The sequence below is a fragment of the Pistacia vera genome, unplaced genomic scaffold (assembly GCF_008641045.1).
Source record: "Pistacia vera cultivar Batoury unplaced genomic scaffold, PisVer_v2 Contig826, whole genome shotgun sequence".
NCBI lineage: Eukaryota > Viridiplantae > Streptophyta > Magnoliopsida > Sapindales > Anacardiaceae > Pistacia > Pistacia vera.
The window spans coordinates 226,051-243,667 of record NW_022196697.1 but is presented as its reverse complement, the minus strand read 5'-3'; the positions used below and the strand labels follow the sequence as shown (position 1 = coordinate 243,667).

Sequence of the window (17,617 nt, the reverse complement as noted above, 5' to 3'; positions counted from 1 at the left end):
TAGCTTGTGCTGGATCGAGCTACAGCTCAATGAGTTTATGCTGGATCGATCAATTATAGTTGCCGAGATTATTCTGGGTCGAGCTATATCCTCGCATTAGCCCGAGCTTGGCGGAAAAACCACACACAATATATACCAAATGGGTTTTTATTTTTCATTTTTTTCAATATTGTTAAAACACAAAAACAACCCTTATTATTTCAGAAATTGTAGGGGAATTGTGTTATTCAATCATACCTGAGCGGGGAAAATGTTATTAACTCAATAAATAAATAAAATAAAACTGAGATATTTGCTACACCAGGCACCAGCATGCTCTATCTCCAAGAAACGCCCACAAACAGAAACTTTCAAGCTCTGATGTAATCATTTCATAATCATTTTTGTTTTTTAAAAAACATTAAAAAGAAAAACAAATTCTTCAATTTTTCAGAATCTCAAGGCTCAAACTACAAAGAGAGAGGAGATTCAGATATAGACTCGGGATCCGGATCGTGAAGGAAGAATGGAGAGCCAAGGGAATTCGGACGCAAAGACGCCATTGCTGAAGAAGCAGCAGATTGGGGAGAGAAAGCGGAGCGAGTTACTGAGTCCACGAAACTCGGTCAGCACGCTGAGAAACGAGTTCGTTTCGAGGTTACCGGCGAAGGTGCTGTCTGGAGTTGATGCGGAGGCTCCTTTTGACATCGACATGTCCAAAACCAAAGGCTTAAGTGGAGGTGGGTTGTGTTTGGTTGATAAGATAATGAAGGAAAAGAGAAAGATAATGGTGGTAACATATTTTTTTTTTTTTCCTTTTTTTTTTTGGTTGGTGATGTCGGTTTAGTTTGTTATTTTAGAAAGTAATTATACATGCATGTATACATTATGTACGCATGTATGTTAATGTATGTATGTATGAATATATGTAGATGTTTTTATGATGTCAGTCGTGTGTGTTTATATATAGCTAAGCAATGAAAATTCTTGGCTTATATTAGATTTATTTAGTCTCAGTAACATTCAATTTTTGATATCTTGATTTGGATAAATGGTGACTTCATTAGATGGAATCTTTGAAAAATCTCTAATTCTGTGCTTGGTTTGAAAGTCCTTTAATTGTTTGATTTGATTAGTAACTGTAGATTGGATTATTCTTTTAAATATATCTAAAACAAGCCAACTTCTTCAATGGATATGGGTTCTTTTTCTTCTTCTTCTTTAAGCTTAAAAGATAAATGGGAAAAATTGAACTAATTTTCTTTTCCTTTTCAACGTTTCATATATGAAAAGAAAAAAGGTTGAATGTCGTTATGTGGATTTGAATCTTGAATAGTATACCGTGCTTTTTTGCTTCCAATCCAATAGTTAGAAACAGTTTAATAATATTATCGAATCAGTAACATAACGGGAGCTAAACTATAATGCTAAAATTGTTAGAATTCGTATTGGGAAACAATCTTCATGAATATTTGTGAAGTGGGTGGTGTTTAGAGATTTCTGAATACTATTTCTTGCAACTAACAAGTGTGTTCTTAACAGGAGAAAAGGAATACTATGAAAGACAATTTGAGACCTTGAAATCCTTCGAGGAAGTCGATTCTTTAGTGGATTCCGATTTCTTAATCGAGGAAAACAATGAGGAACGCCAACATGAAAGAGCAATGAAGATCTCTAATTACGCAAATGTTGTTCTGCTGGCATGTAAGGTAACTAATCTCTACCACTTTCAATGAAATTTCAGCAATCACTCTTCTGGAGACATGTTAAATAGATATTTATTATGTTGAATCATAACTTGTTCCTCTTTGGTTAGATTTTTATTGCTCTGGAAATAGAAATAGAAAAGTAGTTATGGGAAATTATATAGAAGATATTTCTGCCAGTTACATTTTGGAGGAAGAGACTCCGATTTTCCAACTGTTGAATGAAACCTTCTTTTCTGATAATTTTTTAAGGTACATGAAATTTTAAGTGTCCTTTCTCCTTAATGGTTGTTGTCAAAGAAATAATATTCAAGAAGAAAAGGAAAGGACAGGAAATGTTAAAACCCCTAAATGTTAAATTTTAATGTTATGTTGTTTGTATAGTTCAGTGTACAGATTTGATGTGTTGAAATAACAATATGCATGAAATGCAGATCTATGCTACAATAAAGAGTGGATCCATTGCCATTGCTGCATCAACGCTAGATTCTTTGCTTGATCTCATGGCTGGTGGCATACTTTGGTTCACTCATGTGGCAATGAAAAACACAAATATTTACAAGTACCCTATTGGAAAATTGAGGATGCAGCCGGTGGGCATAATCATCTTTGCTGCCATAATGGCTACACTTGGTATGTCAACTTATCTTGAGCAAAATCATGAACTTCTTAAAGACTCTGGCTTAAATTTCCTTAAATGAAAATGAAATTGCAGGTTTCCAGATTTTGGTAGAGGCTGTAGAAAAGCTCATTAAAGACAAAGCATCTAAAAAGATGAGCACGGTGCAATTGGAATGGTTGTACTCAATTATGATTGGTGCTACTCTGGTTAAACTAGCCCTGTGGCTGTACTGCAAAAGCTCAGGAAACAAGATTGTCCGCGCCTATGCAAAGGTTTTTTTGGCTCTACCTTTTCAATAATTAGTAGCATTTTGGAATCTTCCTTCTCTTTTTATCAATAGTTTTAACTTCTTTTATTTTATGGCCAGGATCACTATTTTGATGTGATAACAAATGTAGTAGGATTGGTTGCAGCTGTTCTTGGTGATAGATTCTACTGGTGGATTGACCCTGTTGGTGCCATTCTCCTTGCTGTTTACACAATCTCAAATTGGTCCGAAACTGTCATGGAAAATGCAGGTACCTTCTTCAATCATCTTCCTTCTCTTTGATCTAGTAAATTGTCAATCCATGTAACTTGAAAAGGAGATAAAAAGAATGTACTGATTTCAAAAGATCTATACACCTTATAGTACCTACTATAAAACTAACAAAAAGCCTTGCCTCTTATAATTTCTATTAAATCCCTTGCTCACTGTTATGTATAACTAATTACTGCATAGATTGATTGCGTATCTGTTAAAGGATATCTAGAGTCAAAGAAGCATAGATTGAGTAGGAATAAGTCAGAGAATTGATGATCAAAAAGTGCCCGTTTTAATTTTTAATGTAAAATTCTGCATAAAACTGTTGGATTGGAAAGAGTGTTAATCATAAAGTTAGATTTAAGAGTGTATGAAATGAATGAAGGTTGGAGTATCATGTTCATGTAGAAGGGAACGGGTGTAACTTCAACAATGCTTTGGAAAACTGGTGTTGAGCAGAAGAAAAATATAATGATATCCCATTCAATGCATGTGCCAGAAATTAGAGTGTTAAAGTGGATGCAGGGGAGTTAAGGGAAGGTCAATTGAGATGGTTTGGTCATGGGTGCTATGGTACAAAATAGTGTTTCAAAACACTCGGAAGATAAAACCGGAAAATGAAAGATTGTGTCGATAAAATATCGAAAAACTACCGACTTGTCAAAGCATGAAAGTATGGCCTGGATTATGAATGTTGGGGGAAAGGATTTATGCAGCTGATGCCGATTGAGGCTTTATTATGTTGAGTTGAGTTTTTCAGTTTCTTCTGATTCATTTTCCAAGCATCCATTTAAGAGTCTTCCACGTTCTACCACTGACTAGTAGTGTTTTTTATTGTTTTCTGAAGTATAATGAGCTCATGAGCTCTCCTACGTACTTCAAGAAATTGCTTAGCTTTCTGTTGTTACATTTAAAGTATGCTTCCTTGTTTGTAATTGTATTATCTACAACCATTCTAAATGAATCATATGGATGCAGTTTCACTTGTGGGAGAATCAGCCTCTCCTGAAATCTTGCAGAAATTGACTTATCTAGTCATAAGGCACCCTAAAGTCAAGCGTATCGACACAGTTCGTGCTTACACTTTTGGCGTACTTTATTTTGTTGAGGTTGGTAATATTATATCTGGTTTCTGGTTAATAGTTGTTCATATCTCGTGTTCTTTCAGTTTTATTGATTATGTTATGTGCAAGTGTTTAATGAATCTCTGTTCTTCTCCATTCTCTTGCAAAAGGTTGACATTGAGCTCCCTGAAGAATTACCTTTAAAAGAAGCACACACTATCGGAGAGACCTTGCAGAACAAGATTGAGAAACTCCCTGAAGTTGAAAGAGCATTTGTTCATCTTGACTATGAATGTGAACACAAGCCAGAACACACCGTTCAAAACAGGCTTCCCAACAACACTTAGCCTTGATTTTTAGTATCTCACTCATGCCATCAGTTGACTTCTACAAGCTTTTCTTTTCTGTCAATCATATTGTTTTCGTAGTAAAATGAATCAAATTTTTGTCGTCGGGAGGATGAGATAGCAATACTGTTATAGCACTTATATTCCTGGTGGATGAAAAAGGTTTACCGAGAGTACACGATGAGCGGAGGCAAATAGTTGTACATCGAGGTTTTTGGCATATATGTAATGTTACAGGGATTGGGAACCTTCATTCCTTACTTCTGAAGGAAGTGAGATGGAAAGTTTTCTTGCTTGTTGAAGGTTCTCTTTTAGTACTTGAGATCCTAAAAATTCTGGATAAAGAGATGGTTTGCATGATGAATGATTCAACATGTTACATTTTTGACAAGAGAACTTCAGAATGCAAAAAGTTTATTGCATACTGTTTTCTCAAAGTTGAAACTTGACATCTCATTGCATTTTACTTTGCTCAAACTTGGGCTCCATAAAAATATCGTAAATCGGCATCAAGAACAAATACCATTCAGAGAGAAAACGAGTTTAGATCCAAAAATGACTGCTGTTATGAGGAGTAATATAGCATACTACATTTTTGCATTAGCAAGTTGGAACCATATTTGCTCGAAAGAAATAAAAAAATGACAAAAAGAAAAAGAAGCCTGTAAAGATTTAAAACTTAGGCCACTTTCGGGGCTATTATACAGACCAAAAAAGCCTCATGTATGCATTGTACTGGGGGAGACAATGACATTATCTACAATTCCTGGGTTCATTCATCTTCTGGAAGCATAATCAGTCGAAAATCCAGTACCTGCAGAAGTCATATTGTCAAATAACATTAACTCATAACACATTGCACAGCCTAAATTCATGAAAGATGAAAGGACATACTTAAGAATTTGGCAGTAATCGACCATTATACATCTTGTCGAGTAATTTCCGCGCGTCAGGCCTCCTAAGAAGACCTTTGTTATTTGGTAAACCTGTTCCTAAACAAACCGGACAAACAAGTTTCCCACGACCTGCCCACAAAAAAGATACCAATGAGGGGTCAAAGAACATAAATGTCTGTATATTTGGAAAAGGAAATACGGGAAAACTCGCAGAGCCAATAACTAAAACAAGAAATAGACTCAAGACTAATGTCAATAATGTAAAAACATTTGGGAATCATATGGCATCATGATTTTTTCTAATACGAAAAATTTCTTCAAGCTTTGATAGCGCAAATTCAAGGCTGTGACCAGGGTGATTTCTGCAGTCCCCAGTCCCCACTTAATAATATGCCCTTCAAACTTCAATATTTGAATTTTAGTGACTAATATAGCTGATAGGTGAGACTACTTGTGGAGAAGTGCATACCATAGCAATTTGGACATTCTGTAAACTCATAAACATCTTTTGCGCGTTTTCTGTTGAGAGCTTTCCATTTTCCGGTACCACCACACATATCACCTAAACAAAGAGCAAATTAAAATCTTATAAAGACCAGATAGCAAAATCAGAAGCGATAAATATCCGTTCAATAGCTGCTATTTCCTAGAAGAGTTTCATACCTCACTTCCTCAACAACCAAAAGACCATAGAATTAGAACAGATTAATGAACCTATAATCAGTCCTATACCAATGAGGATTACAGACAACTAAGTTCCACTTAATCAACTCAAAGATAACGAGAGTTAACCAATACGAAATTTATGCTTAGGTTTCCACAGTCTCAATTTCTAAACAAGAACTGCATCAGGCTGGCAACTTCAAAAGTAAGAGTGAACACCTTTCCAAGACAAACAGGGGAATTTTTTTTTCTGAAATTTCTACATTGACAATACCTAAATCACAAAGGGAGATACAAAAGGAAGATGAAAGGAACACTCACAAAGAACAGCTCCACTACCCCCACAATTTCTGCATACAGGTCTTTCTTTTCCATCCGATGCAACTGCCTTCAATGCAGAAACTGATGTGCCAGCGACATTAATCAAAGCTATACTTGAACATAAACACGCGAGACACAGACGACGAGATGTTGATGTTTGAGCTTCCTATAGTGACACAAATGCAACCGTTAATGATCAAATCAAATGTATATATGCCTTAGAACATCAGAACAAATAACAAAATAGCCAGAATGAATAAAATTAAACCTTAGAATTAGTCTTCTTCTCCAAGCTGCCAGAAATTTCTGGATTACAACTCTCATTTTGAAAGCTGCACTTCACATGAACCCCAACTGACTTGGACTTAGCTGCCATTTATTACAAAAATGAACATCATGGCATGGTAAGGAAAAAAAAAAAAAAAAAGAAAACCTATTTATATCTTCAAAGTGCACTACATTTTCTTTCTTACACTTGAAATTAAATATAAAAATGAACCACTGAACTCTTTCGGTGTCACTCTCCTACAATCATTTCCAAACTTCTTACATATACATATAGTTTCCACAAACTTCAAGAGATAAGAGACCGAAATGAAATGGAAACGAGGAAAAAGAAACCATTTTCAGAGCAAACAACACAGACCCTTTTCTTAAAAGTTTAAAGTTGAGAGTCCATCCAAGTAATAAAATGAATTAAAATGAGAACCGAAGTAAACCCAGTTCATGTTATGAGTTATATTGTTACAGAAGTTGGGAAGAAGCTGAAAAGGGGGAACTTACAGGGATGTGAAGGGATTTTAGAGGTAAAAGAGAAGCGTTGTGGGAGAGTTAAGAGATGAGAAGAAGAAGCCATATCTTCTTCTCTCTTGAGCTTTTGGTTTATTTCTCAGAAACGATATATTATAACAGGAAGAATCTAATCTTATTTATTACATGGGTCTAAGATTGACACGTCATCATTTTCACGGTACTTTAAATAAATAAACAAATAAATAATTAAATATATGGTTATTTTATTTAGAAATTTTTTCAATTTTGCATCAAATTAAAATTAGATTGTATTTATGGGTTTAAAATAATTGTTTCAGCTTGTTTGACAAATTATTTTATAAAAATTAATCCAACTTCCATCATTAAAATTATATTGAGTTATTCAGTTTTATTGGCTTTAGCTTGAAAATAAAAATTGAATTATATTTTCAGTTTTACCAACCAATCAAATATTTAATTACAGTAATAGAGTTTAATTGGCTTTAGCAGTCAATCATGTTCATGTAATTTTTTATTTTATTTTTTTACTTTTAAACCCTATAATTCTAGAAATAAATAATATTATCCTTCAATGTCAAGCAGAAAATATATACACCCATTTTAAGATAATAGGTATATCATATTATTATTTGGATGAAAAGAATTTTCGATGCGAAAATTGATAATAATTATGATGTCTTCAACAAAATTTTATTCTCATTTTGGACATTATCTAAAACAAGCTATTAAAAGTTATAACCCAAGGTAAAAGTAAAACCTGACAAAATGACCGAATTTCAAGTTGACCGATTCAATCAGTTTAACGATTAAACTGATATGTAAATACTCAATAGGCAAAAAAGTTTGAAATCCAACAAAAACTTATAAAAATTCACAAAAACTCTTCACTCAAAGACTCTTTACAGAAACCATTTCACCCCACCCTTGTTTGCCTCACCAATCACCAACAACCTGTTGTTATCGCCGATTTAATTTTGCGATTTTCGATTGTTTCACCTATCGGAAATCACCTCCATCACCACCTTTTCACTCATCAACCCTTCTTCAAAACCCCTGCATCCCAACCTTCAATTATTTGTTAATCATCATCCTAATTTATATGGTTTTCAATGAATAATAAAATTGGTAACCCAACCCGATGAAGGCCTCTAGTCCCAATTGAACCGGTTCAACCAACCAGGCCGGGTTTTAAAACACTGATCTAAAATACAAGAAATCTATTATCTGAGGCAACTCAAGAGTCAAGATTAAGGGAAGAGAAACCAGAATGTGAAAGCTTCAAGATAAAGGAAAAGGAGCAAAAAGCAATGCTTGTTGAATAAAAATATATATAATATATAATAACATTACATGTGAATAAAAATTCTCAACTAAATCACCTACTACCATTTTTTACATCTTCAGCAAAATTAGAGGAGAATATGGGATCAACAAGATCTACCACTTTTTCTTTTTTTATATAAGCATCAAAATCCCCTCCATGCTCCTTCAAATAGGTGATTTCAAGATACCGTTCGCCCATAGCATAGACAGGCAAGATACAGATTTTTCGCCCATTTTTCCTGCACATCAAAACACAACACAATGCGTAAACAAACTGTGAATCCAAAATTATGAAAATATCCAAGAATTATAATGCCGTTCAACAAATTAATCGGCGAAAAACTGTCACAGATACAATAAAAACCAATCCAAATTTCAGAAGACCAATTCTAATTTTTTTTAAAGAAAATCCAAACTATGATTCTTGGGGTGAAGAATCCCACTAATTTAAACCATATTTCTCGCATCAGAAAACTCAAAAGTTATAACTGTTAGTGGATTCCTCACATCAGGATCCGGACTTTCAAAATATCAGGACGTTCGCATGAGAGAATAATTAAACAAGCTCCAACCAATCACATAAACAGTTACACTAATAAATTTTCAGGTACAGCAATTGTGAGATGCCATAAAACGAGAATTCCTCATTCTGCAGCTGATATGGACCCTGATTCTTTCTATTGTAAGTAAAAAATTTAACACCATTAAGAGTGATTTGAAGAACAGACCATTAAGTATCAACATGGCATATTGTGAAGTATTGTTTACCTTAACATGTGTACTTGGGAATTGAGAAGTACGTAAAGTTTCCTGAGTTTCATCACCAGGTTTGCGCCTGGGAACACTCAAGATAAGAGCCGCTTGATCACAAGTTGCAGCTGTTGACGTAATTCGATAACCACTATCCCATCGTCTGTGGATACCCTCACTTGGATAGAGAAAATCCAGTTCCACAACCTAAGGAAACCCAGCACAAATTAGAGAGCTATATAGAGCTATTCCAGAGTCAAAAATGAGAACAAGACAACTGATATTCAACCTGTTCACTGAAGCCAGCATTGCGAGACATAACAACACCCCATCGGCTTCCAGCAGTTGCCATTGAGGTTACATGAAACCCTTCTCGCCACTTCTTATTTATCCACTTGAAGGGAAAGGAGTCACTCACTTTGTAAGACTGTTGAGTATACTGGGTGCCTGCACAAATTAGGTCACAACTATGTAAGAAATAGGCTGAAATAGAATACTAAGTAACCATGCCACCAAAATAAACTTTTATTAAAATTGACATGTTTGACTACTGAATGACAGAAAAATAAATCAAACTTAAAGATGCATCAAGAGACAGATTTTTTCGTTAAAATGTGTCCAACCCTTCCTATTTCAAAAATAACCAGCAAATACCAAGCACACATGTTCCGGATGATGCCCTGAAAGAGGGGAATAGACCCTAGGAACAAGTCATCACCTGTGAGCATCTGAGATTTTCGACAAGACAGCTGAACTAATGTGATGTATTCTCAGGTTTTTTACATCCCTATAAGTAATGTTAGAACTCAAACCCACACTAACTCCCCCCCTTTCTTCTCTCTCTCTCAAATTGAGAAGTGTTTCAAGAGTGTGCACAAGAATTCAAGGCTACAAAATTTATAATTCTGAAGTCGAGAGTCAAGCAGATCAAGCAAAACATGTAAGATATCGTGTTACCCAGAAAAGCACTAAATTCATCCAGAAAATCATTGCCAATCTGGAAGGAACAATCTCCTATTAAATATGTCCAATCTGATGATGCAAAAATTAGCGTGAACAAATTCAATCCCTAAGACAATAAAAATAATTCATATTTTTCCAAGCAACAATTTTTTTTTCCAAAAAGAAACTACTAAACTACATTAAATAAAAAAAAAGATATACATACATCAGTGGAATATATAGGCACATTTTCTCCATGCAACAAAGTTTATCCACGGATATAATAAACTACCCAAACAATGCAAACACACCTTTGGACATCACTACAAGAGAGCCTCCGTTGTTAGCACCAGCAATAGAGCTAATATAGAAGTTCTTCTCCCACTGTTCCATGATCCATTCCTGCAAATTGTGCACAGCAAATTTTTAATTGTTTTGTATGTATCATTGGATATTTAATTGTTATATGAGGAAAAAACAATTATAAGAAACAAATTATGCAATAAAGTAATTCACCTTGTGTAAGAAGAAAGGTGATAGCTCATAAACTTGGCTAGTAAAACCAGTTCCAGCATCCATAATTAACGCCCAAAGATTAGAACAAGATGACACACAACTAATAAGCAGGCCATCAGCCATTCCTCTCTCGATATGTTGTGCCAACCTTGCATCAGCAACATTATAATGGTACCTAATTACAAGACAAATGAACAGGTAATCAGGCAACAGCATGGTACATAAATTATATTCAATAGCAAAGTCTTCAAATTAAATTGCCAATTATGGTCTATATGGTTATTCACCCTTTAGCCAAATTACCAATCCAGAAAGCACCCTGCAAACCATATAGCCCAAACAGTGAGACACCAAGATGATGATGCACACCAGAATCCGGCCTTCACATGACAGGTTTACTACAATATCCATCAGTTTTCAGATCTTTGCTTGCTAGGAAATTGAACTTTTGACTATAGTTCACATACCTAATTAAAATGTATGTAATCAAACTAGGGTTCATTTTGTTCACAAGATGGAGCAAGAATCAAGATATAACATTATCTGGAAGCAATTCATTGCACAGGACAAATTAATAAAGCAGTTACAACTTCTAACATAAAATTATCTTTTTATTTCTCTCCTGAACTTTTATTTCTTGTTAGTTCTATCACTAATAAAATTAAGAGATGACAAACTGGGTTGAAAATTGACCATATCCTATTCCACACATACTTTGATCTGAGGTAACTCACTGTGATTCAGAGCATGAAATAGAAAAATAAACAAACCAATTAACATGGAAAAATATAGTATGAGCTCTACCTCTGCTTCATTGGTAGCCTAGCATTGTAAACAGAAATCCACTGCGTAGCAGGAACTCCTAAACGAACCTTCTTCCTGGGTTGCCCATCGTCTTCTTCCTCAACATTCAATCTGCCCCGTTTTTGGCCAACTTGATAGATAATCTAGCAACAGCAAAGGAGTTCCAGTTATAACCCGCAATAAGCAACCAGAACTCAAGTATGTGTGTGCGTGCGCGCGCGCGCGTGTGTGTGTGTGTGTATGTGTGTGTGTCTCTCTCTCTCTCTCTATATATATATATATAGACACGCACACGCACACGCACACACATACTTGAGTTCTGGTTGTGTATATATATATATATATATATATAAAGAAGATTACCTTTTGAGCACCCTCAGTATTTATGGGCCTTCCAGCTGGATTTGGTCCGAGCAAACCCTCAAATAATGATATTAGCTTGGAATAGTTGGGCTCCTCATCAAATTTCATATTTACCACGATCTCAAGAAATTGCTTAAGAGGTGGGGGGCAGAAGCAGCAGAGCATTTCTGGGGAGGTTGCCATCTTCTTTTTGCAAACTAGGAAGGATTTATTATCACCCTAACAGATTAGAAAAAAAGAAATATAAATGTATAGCTGTGATTTATAATAAAGAACATCAAAGTAGATACAGCATTCAACAAGATATACATTTCTTTTCTTTTCTTTTTTCAATCAGCAGTGTATTGTATAACTAGTACCTGATAGCCTTGCCAGGGTAATCTGCCTCGGTGTAAGAAGATGAGAGTATATGCAAGAGATTCAAGATCATCTCTTCTACTGGCAGTTCTTCCCAAGTGGGCATGAACACTGGCATATCGAACAGTTCCTCTGGAAAAATTAAACAGCAAAAGAATCAGAAACAATCATAAAGAATAAACTCTACTGAAGCTCATTAATCTTAAAAAATGAAGCTAATAGGTAATAGTCTAACAACAGTACTGAAGTTCTAGCTCATTATGTGCAAGGCTGGATTTAATGAACAAACTTCTCAAGTAGATCCTAGTGCAGACCCATTTTGCTCTGATATGATTTGATTATTAGGATGTGGCTTTTAAAGATATAACACATGACCTCTCTGTATATATCCCAAAAGCATCAAAAGGTTATAGGGAAGGGCCAAATAGTATAACCCAACTAAACAAGAACTAACTCACCTAAACATATCAGGACGCTGATCATATTCAACGTGATGCCCACTACCACTGTCTCTCCATTTTGTTGCTGCAATATTATGCATTGGTAGCGGTAAGAAAGGAGCTTAGAAGACAAAATAAAGAGTAAACGTGAGTATAAAACAAATTTCACTCACCTAATCCAAGGTCAACAAGAAATAACTTTTTCTCTTGTGCTGTAGCAGGCTGACCAAGTAAAAAGTTCTCTGGCTTTACATCTCCATGCACGTAACTGATATCAAACAGAGTCAATACAGAATGACAACTAGCAGATAAAATTTTAACCAAATTCCTATTTTCCTAGATAACTATGATCTAAAATCACATACCCTCGGGAGTGCATCTTTTCCAGGATTGACAAAGCTTCAACCGCAATACAAGCTACCATTTCAGAGCTCATACTACATACAAAATCAATAAGAAACAAAATTTATGAGTACAAGGAGTCTATGCATTAGGTCAGTTAATAAAAAGCAAGATGTCTAAAACATCTACTTTGTAATTAATAAAAGGTGTTATAGGAAAATGGAGAAGAAACTGACGCTAGGTAGACATAAAACTCCTAAATGGCCAACAGAAAAGACTAGAATACGAGCACAGCTGCCCTTACTATAATTCTGACTAAATAAAGTATCCTGTCCAACAAAAGAATATCATACTAGTACCCCAAAAAAAAAATTTTTTTTTTTTTTTTTTTTGCTTAAATTCTATTAGTTGCATTCAGAATATAATCAAGTATATAATCCTTTGCACTTGAAAACTATAAGAACAAAATAGCCATTCAAATTGGTTTCTGTAAACAAACAAGAAGAACCAACAAGGTCAAAAATACACTTGAGGTCCATTTGGTACAACATCTTCAACTAGAGCTTATTAAAGGAGGTTTATTAAAGTAGATTTTATAGATATAGAACTTTCAAGAAAATTCTATTGATTGTTTAGTTGTGTAAATTAAAAGAACTTTCTCTAGTATATTACCAAAAAGGGATTTAGTTGTCGAAGGATATTGTAATCCTAGATTAAATCATCTCATATTCTTATAAACACATCAAGGCACCTGCTTTCATGACTGCCATAAATATCGAACTATAAGCTTCAACTACATGATGGCTTATATTCATTACAGCACTGAATTTTGTGGCGAATGCCTTGCTTATAGCAAGGCTCAAAGTTGAGCCCTGAATACCTTCCACAGGCTTTGCAAGAAAAGCCTTGGAGTATAAGCCTATCAAAATCCCACAACTACCATGCCAACTTAGCGATTCATGAGACTCAAAAATGAACTTTCAAGATCATTACCAAACATCAGCAGATCACACAAAATCCATGTAAGAAAAGGGACAATGACTTAAACATAAAGCATGGATACTCACGCCTGCCCTGAATTATTCCACACATCCCATAAGCTAGGCCCTAACATGTCCATAACCTGCAAATTTGTGGACAAAAGTCAAACAAATGGCAGTAAGTTATCATGCAGAATAAAAGGATATGGGGTTGTTTCATACCATTACATAATAGTCTCCTTGCCTTCCTTTGTAGTGTACTCTTGGCACTCCATGACTACCTCCAAGAGTGCTGTTCATAAAAAATTTCCAATATAAGAATGAAATGAAAGTAAACTCAATTCATAAGTTAGAAAAAACTTGAAATTGAAAAGCCCATAAAAGATCAAGGGGAAAAAGGGCACCTACTTGTAAACTTGCCATTCATATGGTGGGCCATAGTTACAGCCTTTGCTGTTTCTGTGCTCAAATTTCAGAGCTACCTAAGAACACAAGTAGAATGGAGGAAGACAAGATTAATCATATACAACACATAAAAAATCTGATATCATGAACTTCTCATCAAAAAAGTACTTAAAATTAATTTTACCTCCATGGCCCCAGGACCTGACGTGCGATCAGTTCCACCATGAACACGACGACCAACAAAGACCTGACCAAATCCACCTTTACCTAACTTCCGCTCGATCTTATATACAGGTGACCCTCCTACTTGAACCTTGAAAAAGGGAATAAATAAAAAATTAACAAAACTTGTACCATTAACATCATTGCATAATAAGGGATAGCCAGAAGATAGAACATAATCAATATAGTCCAATCTAACAAATGGTGACATGACAGAACCAAAACCTACCAAATATCATCTAATTCTGACACTGATCCACAACAAACAACAATTACTCATCCGTAAAACGAACACAGCATAACTATTTTAAGTGCAAACCACAAGAGGACACTGAAACACAATAATAGTTCCAAAACAAATCTATACTTGATAATGGATAAAATACAAACAAAAACACCATTTCATGAAAACTTAAAATGAAAAAGAAGCACATTTCACCAGAGAAAACTATCAGAATCGCATCAAAACGAAAGGAAACCTTCAAACAACAAAACACCAACCAAAACAAACCTCAAAAACTTATTAGGAATGAAATGCCACAAAAGAAATTAAAATAAATACTTCAAACTAAAACACAATACAACCAAATTTCGGATGAAACACCAACAAGAACGCAGATACCACTAATTGGAATTTGTAACACCAAACCCTGCTAATAAAACACCCAAACAACACCCCAAAAGGGAAAATGCGAGCCATAATATACCAAAATCAAACACCATCTACACACATTAACCAACTTCATATCCAAAATTTTTCAGTTTTCAACACCCAACAAACGGAAGATGAAATTTTTCCCTTAAAAAATCAATAAGTAAACAACCGCAATAACACCAACCTAATTCACAAAATCACGAAAACAACCAATTACAAAACCGAACAAGAAGCATACCCTCTCAGGAAACGGCGCCGTACTGCCCTCCTCTTCCTGGCCAACAGCCTTATTAGCGCTCAACCCACCACTATCATCACCCATCTTTTTGTTGTTGTTATTATTATTATTGATTCCTTTTTTGCCTTTTTCTTCCTTTCTCTCCAATTCACTATTATCCTTCTCCGATATCACAATCACCAGTTGTTGCTGGTTCTCCTTCTCTTCTTGATGATGTTCCTGCTGCTTCAATCTCTTCGCAGCTAATCTCGTCCTCGGCCTCTCCCTCTGAGCCGCCGCCGCCTCCCTCGCGACCGCAGCACGTGACTTCACGCGGTTCCGCCTGACGATAGGGTTGGTCGCAGTACCGGCAGCAGCAGCAGGAGCAGCAGCTAAAGTACCAGCTCGGCCTTGGCGTACCCCTTTACGAAGCTCAGGCATTGCTCAAAGTCAATCCCCATGCAATTAAAACAGAACCCTAGACGTCTTATCATCATAATATAAGCTCTATCAAAACCTTGTTCATGGCTTCAAACGAACACAACTCGCTCGGATGACTTCCTCTCCGATCGTCAAGCGAAACGGCAGCTGAATCGGCGTTTTCCGAGTGAATATTGTGTGAGATTTGGGGACTAGGGTTAGGGTTTCGATGGTTTGGGTTTCGATAATCGAAGAGAGAGAAAGTTTTATAGAGAGAGAGAGAGAGATTTGAGAATTGTTGGTGCCTTTTTATTTTTGGGTTTGTTGAGGATTGGGGGAGATTGATATTTTGTGTTGTGGGAACGTGTGGGACCCTGCTTGTGAGGAATGGTCAAATGTCAACGTGAATGTTATGCCATGTCACCATATTGTGGGGCCTACTAAGTCCAAGTCAATCATTTCATTATGGATTTTTTAGAATTATTCCTGAATTTAATTTTGGAAACAGGAATATTATGTTAATAACATGAAATGTAAGATTGAACTATATAAAATAGAGTAATGATATACTTACTTAGAGCTAGGCAGGGACCGGTCCCTTGCGGGCCTAAGTTTGAGCCCGTTTGGGATTGGTCCCAAATAGGATCAGTCATTCATGGGCCTGGGACCGGTCACAGGCCTATGAGAAAAATCAGGACTCAGACCAAGCCCTAGGCCTGGTTGGGACTGGTCCTATGGGTTTGGATAATTTTTTTCCCTTGATATTTTTTTATATTTTAGAGGCGAAATGAAGTTTTATAGGGGATTTTTAGTATTTTTTAGGAGTTGATTAGTAAGTTTCTAAAAATTTAATTAATTTTAAAAAATAATAAATTAATAGTTAATTTTAATTTTTAACATAAATGTAATATTCACATTTCATACATTCAAGCTTCACAAATAAACAATTACATCATTTTTTTATTAAATTATTCATCTTCAATTTCATCGTCAACACTAGTTACGTTCTTCAAATCTGTATTCCTAAAGAGTTTGAGTAGTTCGGGATCTTCGGGGTGTTATTGTAGTCTTCTTTCTACATAAGTCCAATCCCGTAAACACGTTATCACTTCAATCATCTCATCGGTTAAAGAACATCTTCTGTCTTCAACAATCCAACCACTCGTTGAAAATGTTGACTCGGATGCAATTGTAGAAACCGGCACAGATAAAATGTCACGTGCCATTTAGGATATAATGGGAAATCGACTTTCATGTTGGTTCCACCATTGAAGAATATTCATGTCAAGTTTCTCGTTCATCGTCATAAAGGTCAGGTCCATCTGTAGGTAGCGAGTCATCTCATTTGGTTTATGTATGTACAAGCTGGAGCTTCCGCCACGTTCCACATACGCCCACTTGCTCGATCCTTGAGGGGGGGTTGCATCAAGGTCCTGATCGCCTCTCCTAGACGTTTCACTTCCACTTCCATTGTTCCTGTTATCATATAAAGAAAAAAGTCTATCTAATTTGTGTTTAAAGTTAGTCAAATAAGACGTATAATCATATCCTAAATGATGGCCTAACTCAGTAATTACACCATTAACTACGGATAATTTAAACCTAGGATCTAGAAAAAGGCCTAATCCATATAAGAATGGAATATCTAACCAATATCTCTTATATTTTTCTTCCATACTTAAAACAATTTCACTTAAAATATTATCATATCTATATTGAGCAAAAGTTTTAGCAATTTGAACTAAAATATCTAACACTAAATTAATAGTTGGATAATAAATACCACTTAATGTATTAGTAGCATCATAAAAAAATTTAAGAAATGAATAAAAAAGTTCACAAACCGCCCAATCATCATAGTTGACAACTTCCTCTGGATAGTTCTTCCGGTTGACGAAATCTGTAATTTGTTTCGCGGTTGGCAAAGCTTTTTCCAACATCAAGTAGGTAGAGTTCCAACGGATAGGCATGTCCGTACATAACTTC

At 35.5% G+C, this 17,617-nt stretch overlaps 3 protein-coding genes across 3 annotated transcripts; 1 reads left to right on the top strand and 2 right to left on the bottom strand.

Annotated features, from left to right (window-relative positions):
• Positions 1-340: 340 nt before the first annotated feature.
• Positions 341-4,558, top strand: LOC116117941 (metal tolerance protein 4-like). Its single transcript, XM_031403928.1, has 7 exons — positions 341-719; positions 1,522-1,688; positions 2,120-2,318; positions 2,401-2,579; positions 2,675-2,825; positions 3,809-3,939; positions 4,065-4,558. The coding sequence occupies exons 1-7, from the start codon at positions 506-508 to the stop codon at positions 4,239-4,241; spliced, it is 1,218 nt and encodes a 405-aa protein (XP_031259788.1). The 5' UTR covers positions 341-505; the 3' UTR covers positions 4,242-4,558.
• Positions 4,559-4,733: 175 nt separating this feature from the next.
• LOC116117942 (protein PHOTOSYSTEM I ASSEMBLY 2, chloroplastic-like) lies at positions 4,734-7,006 on the bottom strand. Its single transcript, XM_031403929.1, has 6 exons — positions 6,905-7,006; positions 6,390-6,490; positions 6,122-6,287; positions 5,607-5,699; positions 5,136-5,266; positions 4,734-5,055 (listed from the first exon to the last, which is right to left on the bottom strand). Exons 1-5 carry the CDS (start codon positions 6,975-6,977, stop codon positions 5,136-5,138), a joined length of 564 nt encoding a protein of 187 aa, XP_031259789.1. The 5' UTR covers positions 6,978-7,006; the 3' UTR covers positions 4,734-5,055.
• Positions 7,007-8,206: 1,200 nt separating this feature from the next.
• On the bottom strand, positions 8,207-15,939 carry LOC116117938 (casein kinase 1-like protein HD16). The gene is made up of 16 exons (XM_031403925.1): positions 15,233-15,939; positions 14,302-14,430; positions 14,121-14,194; positions 13,935-14,004; positions 13,800-13,855; positions 12,756-12,827; positions 12,564-12,658; positions 12,409-12,475; positions 11,953-12,082; positions 11,594-11,812; positions 11,231-11,373; positions 10,427-10,601; positions 10,222-10,312; positions 9,258-9,415; positions 8,987-9,175; positions 8,207-8,457 (listed from the first exon to the last, which is right to left on the bottom strand). The coding sequence occupies exons 1-16, from the start codon at positions 15,650-15,652 to the stop codon at positions 8,398-8,400; spliced, it is 2,148 nt and encodes a 715-aa protein (XP_031259785.1). The 5' UTR covers positions 15,653-15,939; the 3' UTR covers positions 8,207-8,397.
• Between the last annotated feature and the right edge of the window lie 1,678 nt (positions 15,940-17,617).